The 8347-nt window shown below is 38.3% G+C and overlaps 1 protein-coding gene across 1 annotated transcript; it reads left to right on the top strand.

Moving 5' to 3' along the window:
- Positions 1 to 1535: 1535 nt before the first annotated feature.
- On the top strand, positions 1536 to 7125 carry metap1d (methionyl aminopeptidase type 1D (mitochondrial)). Its single transcript, XM_085390171.1, has 10 exons — positions 1536 to 1585; positions 2547 to 2704; positions 3258 to 3407; positions 3487 to 3635; positions 3787 to 3829; positions 3938 to 4101; positions 4185 to 4282; positions 4509 to 4556; positions 4642 to 4720; positions 5013 to 7125. The coding sequence occupies exons 1-10, from the start codon at positions 1546 to 1548 to the stop codon at positions 5101 to 5103; spliced, it is 1020 nt and encodes a 339-aa protein (XP_085246297.1). The 5' UTR covers positions 1536 to 1545; the 3' UTR covers positions 5104 to 7125.
- Positions 7126 to 8347: the final 1222 nt, after the last annotated feature.

Genomic DNA, 8347 nt, shown 5'->3' with positions numbered 1-8347 from the left:
ACTGTGTGCATTTTCGAGTCTCAAAGTAAACTAAACAGTAAGTCCTGAGACTTTTAACCTTACCTTCAATAAAATAAAAAGCAATGGAATCATACAAGTTGTTTTCCAATCGCAGGATTACATAGACAAACACAGACTTCAGTGTTTGAACCACATCAGCTTAAATGAGCATATGAACGGATTTGACCTTTTACACGTGATACTCTAATTTCCTGCTGGGTTTACTACTTTACCAGTAAAACCACATGTGTGACAGTGAGGTGTGGAGATGCTTCCAGACATGTTTGTGTATTTCTATTTTACACAGCCGTTTTTGTCATTTCACTCTTTTCTTCCAACTTATACATCGTTAGCTTCATAGCATAAGTGCCTAAGTCATTGACTTAGTCAAATGACTTAGGCAATTATGCTATGAAGCTAACGACATGTGTTATACATCCATCCATCCACATCCATCCATCCAAAAAAGAAGTACTGTCCTACCTGCAGGACATGAGGTCATAGACTCAGTCTTTATTTTCCATATTTACCTACATTTATTTGAAGGACAAAAATATTTAATCACAGCAGCACCATCAGGTATAGATTTCCAACAGCAATTTCTGCAATCTCCAACATCGCGCTGGTCAATCCGCTCTACAGACAATCAGAGCGCCCTCTAGTGACATTATAGAGGAGGTGCCAGATTCACAGGCTACTGTAATTTACTAACAATAAAGGAGTGAAAAGATTTTACTATTAAGATTAAACAACTGCATATTTATGGATTTCCATTTGTTTTTTTAATAATATTTTTGTTATTAAAAATTAGATTTCACATTAAGTTTTCTGGTTTCAGTTCTTGTTTTTAGCAGTGTCCATTGTTAATTGTACTTTTTAAAAATGATCTTTAAAGTTATAATTTAAATACCTTAGCAGGTCTTAAAATGAAGTAAAAACAACCATCAAGAATTACACAAAGAGGACAAGAACAAAGACTTTGAGACAAACTGAATAACAAAAGGTGACACTTTATTTTGTCTGATGCAAATCTAAAGAATACAAAAATCCACTGGGAAAGGAAAACTGAATCCAGACAGGAAACTCACTGGAAGGAAAAGAGACGCTGTGAAACTAAACAATAGTAAATATCAAAGAGTCTAGCAGACAGAGAGAACAGTTCTGGAGGTTGACCTTCTAGTGACATTACAGGGGAGGTGCCAGATTCACAGGCTACTGTAATTTACTAGTAATTAGGAGTTAAGAGATTTTACTATTAATATGAAACAACTGCATATTTATGGATTTTCCATTTGTTGTTTTCTAAAATCAGCTAATAATTTTGACCCTGGTAAATTTGTTTTTAGTGAAATAATTTTGTTTCTGCGTGCAGTAAAATCATGTGAGTATCCAGAATATATTTGAAAAATTCTATTAACAGCCCCTTGCTCAGCACTTGGGAAATACTTTTCATAGCGGGTGCTATAAATAAATAAAAATGTTTGCTTACAAACGGCAGCCGAGCACCACGTGATTCCTTAACCACGTGACCTCTGCAAGGAAAGCATGGCGGCGCGCTGTTCAGCAGGACTTGCAATATCGTCAGGTACAGCGCTGAAGCCTTTCTCACTCATTTTCCAGAATACGCACACACACACTATTCATTCATTCAGCATCAGCGAGTTCAGTATATGAAGACCGCTTTAAACAAGTTAACGAGTTTCATTTGTTCCACTTCACTTAAATAATGAAGACTTTAATCTGAGTGCCTGAGAATAACATTAATTCTAAGAGGCTGCTAAATTTCCAGACCGCCAGAGAGAACCAAAAAACAGTGACACGTTTACGACCATCTAGAACCAAATTAGATTTACTGTTTAACCCGCACGTCTTTGGATTGTGGGCGCAAAGCCCACGCAACGTGCAGCATCTCAAACATGGCTTTATCCATTCGTTGTTTAAGGTGATTTTATTGAAACAACCCTCAGTAGAATTAAGCCCAGTGTAAAATAAGCATATAAGACACTTAACATAACTGCGAACTGAAAATACAAACAACAATGAACGTATCCTTATTTAGGCTAAATCGGCTCAGTTGGTATACATGAGATAGCACAGGTGTACCTATTAAAGTGGCCACTCATTATTTGTGGCCTCCAAATCTTTTCTACACAGAAGGCTGGAAAAGCTTTGTTTTTCTGACAAGACCAGGACCACAGTGCTTGAACACTGTATATCCATAATGTTCACATAGGTAACCAAAGTTCAGCTCGCATCCGAACATCCAAAATGATGCTGACCTCCTTCATAAAATTCATAATGGATGCTTTTGTTTTGTTTGGGATGTTTTTGGGGTTGTCTGCATGCCAGGGAAAGTTTGAGAACCACTCTAAAAATCAGTGGTTTTTTGCATGCCTGATGCAGAATAAAAGAAACATTGTTTCTAATAATTGCTGAAGAGGAGACTAAAGAAAATGTGCTGAAAGTCTAAACTTCTTAGCACTTAATGAACCCTTTTTCAATTAAGAGGGCTCTCTTCATCATTGCGTTACTCTTCTTTTCTCTAGGAGTGGCCAGTTTTCTGCGCAGAGCTTGTGTGGGCAGCTGTAGTCCCCCCACAGCCTTGCTGTGTCAGCAGCATCGACGTTTCTTCTGGAGGAAGTGGAAACGTTCTCACAATGTAGTTCGTCCAGCTACTGTCAGGCCTGCCTATGCAGTACCCAAGGTACAAGTACCCTGCCTAAAATAACCCCCTTATTAGCTGAATCAACAACTGAACGTCTTATGATTCTGCTCAACATACTGAGAGGAGTGTTTTTAATATCAGCAGTTGCAATAGACTGTAGGTAAAAGCTGAAATGTTTAACATATGCATATAGGTAGGTTAAGGGTCATCAGTGGAGAGGAGGGATCTTGGGACTAGTTTAGTTAGGTTAATATAAGTTTTATTTTCATGGTGAAGTATGTCAACTCTTACTAACTTATGAGAGCTTTTTATATTATTCTACTGGAGTTTTTCAGTTAGGATTAAACACATATTGGATAAAATGTACAAGAGGTGCAGTAAAAATGAATTAAGAGAATTGTACGAACTCAGAATGAGAAACACTCTTAACATCTGTCATTTGAGGAGTTTCATCATTTCTTTTGGTTTGGACTCCAATAACAAATAATAATAAGAAGAAGAAATAACTTCTTTTTTTTGTAAACTTTTATATTGAACTTACAAAACAGACTCATCCTTAACATCCTGTCCTGCCTCTGCTCCCTTCCTGTAGCATATTGTGCAGCCTAACTATGTGCAGACTGGACTTGTCCCAGAATGGCCAGACTACATAGAAATCAAAGACAAAGAGCAGATCGAAGGCCTGACTAGAGCATGTCAGCTGGCCAGACATGTGCTGCTCCTAGCTGGGCGCAGTCTGAAAGTAAGCATATTACTGCATGTCCTGTTTTTGTTCTCATGCCGTCGAAAACAACACAAAGATAACAGCTTGTGCCTTTCAGGTTGGTATGACAACAGAAGAAATAGACTTCATCGTGCACAAAGAGACAATCAAGCACAATGCCTACCCGTCCCCTCTCAGATACGGGGGTTTCCCCAAATCAGTCTGTACATCTGTGAACAACGTGGTCTGTCATGGCATACCTGACAGGTAAATGGGTGTTTCATTTCCTTTAGAATACTTTCCTTCTTTTTATTCTCTAACATTTAGTAAAAAACCCAACATTTAAATGAATGGTGGTAATATAATTCTTTCAGTATTACACTTTTGAATAAGATTTTATTGTTAACATGTCCTGTAGTCGGCCACTTGAAGATGGAGATATCATCAACATTGATGTAACTGTAAGTTCACTCCTTTCGTAATCACCCAGAGAAACTCACATACCATAGTGCATGTGATCAGTCAGGCCGGCAGTAATCTAATCAGTTATCACTGCCTCTTCCTGATAGGTGTATTTGGATGGTTACCATGGTGACACCTCAGAAACCTTCTTGATTGGTCAGGTTGACGAGGTTGGGAGGCGACTGGTGGAAACCGCCAGGCGTTGCAGAGATGAAGCCATCAATGCCTGCAAACCAGGTGCACAGCTTTGTGTTATTGGAAATACTATCAGGTACACACATACTCGTCAACTGCATATCACATACAGTACTACTTTTCTTTCTTTCTTCATATATTTTTTTGTACTGTTTACAGTGAAATAGCCCATGCCAGTGGCTTCCAAGTGTGTCCGTATTTCATTGGGCATGGAATAGGCTCCCATTTTCATTGCCATCCTGAGATTTGGCACCACGGTGAGTTTGGGTCTGTAGTCAAATGTTAAATGTCTCTGTGAGGTCATAAGATAGTGGGCTTCATTCAAAAACACGCTTTTGGTTTTATCCAAATTCACTTTTTATTTGATGTTTGCCTGTGTTGTTTCCCCTAATTTGATTCACTAAATGACCTTAACTTAAAACGTCTTCTCTTCTCAGCCTGATGCTTTTTCTTTGCCGCCACTATTCTTCTCCTTTATTTTAGCTAACGACAATGACATGACCATGGATGAAGGGATGGCTTTCACGATAGGTAAGTTACACTTTACAGTCTCTGTGTGCACATTAAGATGATGCTGTTTATGAGTGTAGGGTTACTAATATCTGTTAATCTGTAGAGCCTATCCTGATGGAGGGGTCTGCAGAGTTCAGAATCTTGAAGGACAAGTGGACTGCAGTTTCTGTAGATGATAAAAGGTACACGGTGCACAAATGAAGGCCTTTTTTAAATGACATGCTATTTCCCGACTTTCAAGTTTCAGTCATTCTGATTTCTGTGCAGATTTATTTATTTAGCACTTTAATTCAAGAAATTTAGATGCTGGTATTGCTATTTTTAAACTCTGGAGAGCCAGACCTTTTCCAATCTTTACACTAAACTAAAATAATTGTCTGCTATTTCCATAAGCTGCACCCAAAAACATCAAAGCTATTCCTCTAAATGTTGATCTCTTCTTTTAAGATCTTACATGTTTGTTTTGTCCTGCAGGTCAGCTCAGTTTGAGCACACAGTGGTTATCACAGCGGACGGTGTGGATATTCTCACCAAACTGCCAGAAGAGAGCAGTGCATCAAACTGATGAGCCCTAGCCTCAGCTGAAAATCTACACTACCTTTTGGGATGACAAATGGAAGAAATAACGGAACATATTTTAATCTACACAGTTTCTATTTGTCAAGTAAAAAAAAGGGCTCTAGTAAATATAAAGAACTACACGTATCGATATATTTAAGATGGCATTGGAGTGGATCTTATTGAAGCTCGGTTTTGTGTATGAGTGAGGATTTTTAAGGTATTTAATTAAAACCTTGTTGGTTTGCAGGATCACAACATTGATCTATTTTTCTTTTTAACATGGTTAAACTTGAGCATGATGCAGTCCTCATTACAACACCTGTATCTGTTCTCTCAAGAAGACTTTCCACAGACTTAATGATGTCACAAACCCCACATTTCAGCTTCTTTGTATATTTTCTGTAAAAGATCTCTCATTGTACTCAAAATGCAGTTTCAAAGCCTTTTATTGTGATTAGGTGTCAAAATTCCTTTTAATTCTGTATTAGAGTCATTTCCGACAATTTAGTGAGACTTTTGAAACACATGAATGACATACATCAGTTAGATAAGGTTTAGTGAGCTTGTTGATGACTGACGTTCTGTGGAGTATGGCCAGCAGATGGCAGCACACACCATCAGACGTATTATCTGCATAGGTTTCTCATGTGTCAGATCAGTTTGGCACATCTATTCACAGGGCCAGAGGTTTACTTCACTTGACACACAAATATTTTTGTTATATGGTCATAAACTCTTAACATCTTTGTTCACTAAATATAACAGATTCACTCACTGCACACTTCAACAACTTACGCGGTGAGTGAGAGAATTTGGACAAACAAGAGGTTAAAAAATTGTGCTCGAGGCTTTAAATTCCAGGCATAACAAAATCCTTTTGTTCGACATTTCAAATTCCTCATCACTGTCTGCATCTTCTGTCTCCCTAGGTCGATTTAGCAGAGCAACATTACAGAGCTGTCTTCTCATATGTTTGAGTGTTTGAACATTATGCGTTGTTGAAAATGTAAAACCTCATAATGCTGCTGTAATTGAGGCGGCGTGTTGAACTGATGATGCTTCGGGGAGGAAAAAAAGGGAAGAGCTACTGGATTTAAGCCTGCCAGAGGGTGTTTTCACTTCCTGCCAGTGTATGATGTGTATGCGTATCTGTGTGCCCATACCAGTGCCACCTGTGGGTGAGGCAGGAAGGATTAATCAAATAAAGCTGTAGTCTGCACATGTCCAACCAGGAAATGATTCATGTCATTTTAATTGATGCGTGACACATGATAACGAGATTATATCATGATCATTTTTATGATATATGTTTTAAAATAAAGAAAAAAATCACATGTAACATGGCAAAGAAAGCTTTCAAAGAAGTGAAGCGATGTTCTGTTTACTGTAGCTTTTTTTTCCTTCCTAACAATTCATCTGATTTTAGGGCAGGGTGTGTTGAGCTGTGTGTGTGTGTGAGCTGCCTGTGAATCAGTTCAAGAGTGAGGTAAACAATTCTTAGTGATTCATTTATTATAAAGCATGACACAAATCTGAAAACAATCTTAGAAGGCAAAGGGGACATGGGGCAAGGATCAGATACAAGTGCAAGCAGAGGAGAGGTTTTAGGGAGGAACAGGGAGTGGCAGGCAGAGGTGTTGGTCTCTGGATCCGAATACTCTGTTCTTCACATTCTTTTCCTGCAAGTTGGGACTCATTCCTGATCTCCTTATGTGAACTGCAGTTTTCCTAATAAATCCCTGCTTGCTTTTACATTTCAAATGGAACATTGACTATTTAAAAAAACAAAATCAAACCACTTTTTATTGTTAAAGATGTGAAATCTGTACTTTACTTACAAGTGCAAGTAAACTGTGTACATGTATTTGTGTGGCAATGCTTGTTTGCTTTTTGCCACATCATCATGTGACCGTTTGTGAAACTCTTGATATGATTATAGTTCTTATAATGCAAGAGGTGGACTTTTGTCAATAGGATGCCAAAGTTTGTTATCTGTCTATGTGGGGAAAGACTGTTTTTTGTGCAATAAAGCAACATTAATCTTGTCTCAACTAGATTTAGTGTGTAGCATGTGAGTTATGCATGCAGAAAGTATTTTCTGTAATTAAAGTATTTGACAAGACCTGTTGCAACACTTCCCATTTCTGGGATTTAAAGCCAAAGTATCAAATATGTTTAAAACTGAAAATACATGTTTGTAGTGAGAAGCCTGAATCTTAACCGGCACTTTTGTTTAGTTTTAAACTGTCTGTTTTTGAGCTTCAGTTAATGTTTAATGTAGTCACACCAGCTCCTCATTTGGTCAGCACCTTCTCCAAGAGTACGTACAGTCTTGGTTTCTGGATGGGTGGTTGTTGAATTCTGACATTTCGTGTGCTGGGTCTGCACTGTGCAATTAGATGTGCTTTTTTCCTGCAGACACACTAATGCTGAAGTTAAAGGCACATCTGATGCTCATATGACATCTGCATTCCTTATTCTACATCATGATATTTACCGCCTATTGCACAAAGTTGTTCTGTCATAACTGTGGAAGTAGATTAACGTGTTATGTTTCTCAGACTTTCTCACATTCTGTCTGTGCATACCAGCGTTAATGTATGTGTGTGTGTGTGTGTCTGTGCGAGACAGCCAGCCTGCGATATATCACATGTACCTGTGAGGATCACCACAGGAATTCTTGGTTTCCTTGGTGCCCTCTGAATTTATGATGTTAACACAATGATCTATCATTTTCAGACTTGTGGAGGCAGATCCGTCTCACTCACTCATGCACAGATGGCGTTTATTGAATCTTTCTGACTAAGTCCCTACTGAGACTTAGTCAGAACACCTAAAGGCAAAACAAAAAGAGCTGAGTTTGTTGCTCGTTACGTGAACATTCACTGTACAGGACATGTAACTACATGATGACATCGATGGAATAAACTCAGCTTCTTCCGATTGAGGTTGCAATGAGGAAAAAACAACTTTAAATTATTTTAATGTGGTTTAGCTGGGAATTTTCCAGCAGGTATTTATTGGCAATGTTTATTATTTCCATTTGTTAGCATGCTAACGTTTGGCTATTGGGAGTACACAAGCCCAGTCTGTCCCTAAGATTGTAGGTATTTGGTCAAAAACTACAGTCCTAGTAAAGTCAAACTTACTAGTTGGATCACAGTTAGATCCCAAAATTACAGATGTACCAAAGGCAGTTCCTCCTACAGCTGCTGGAATACTTCAGTATAATGAAAGTGACCTAGCAA

The sequence above is a fragment of the Rhamphochromis longiceps genome, linkage group LG18 (assembly GCF_057381845.1).
Source record: "Rhamphochromis longiceps isolate RC_006_pf linkage group LG18, R_longiceps_female_GT1.1, whole genome shotgun sequence".
NCBI classification, from domain to species: Eukaryota; Metazoa; Chordata; class Actinopteri; order Cichliformes; family Cichlidae; genus Rhamphochromis; species Rhamphochromis longiceps.
The sequence above is the reverse complement of the archived record's forward strand: the minus strand, read 5'-3'. Positions and strand labels throughout refer to the sequence as shown.

Coding starts and splice junctions, on each gene's coding strand:
- metap1d (XM_085390171.1), top strand. CDS start 1,546: ATGGCGGCGCGCTGTTCAGCAGGACTTGCAATATCGTCAG. Junction 3,636..3,786: donor TGTCATGGCATACCTGACAG/GTAAATGGGTGT, acceptor CATGTCCTGTAG/TCGGCCACTTGAAGATGGAG. Junction 3,830..3,937: donor TCATCAACATTGATGTAACT/GTAAGTTCACTC, acceptor TCTTCCTGATAG/GTGTATTTGGATGGTTACCA.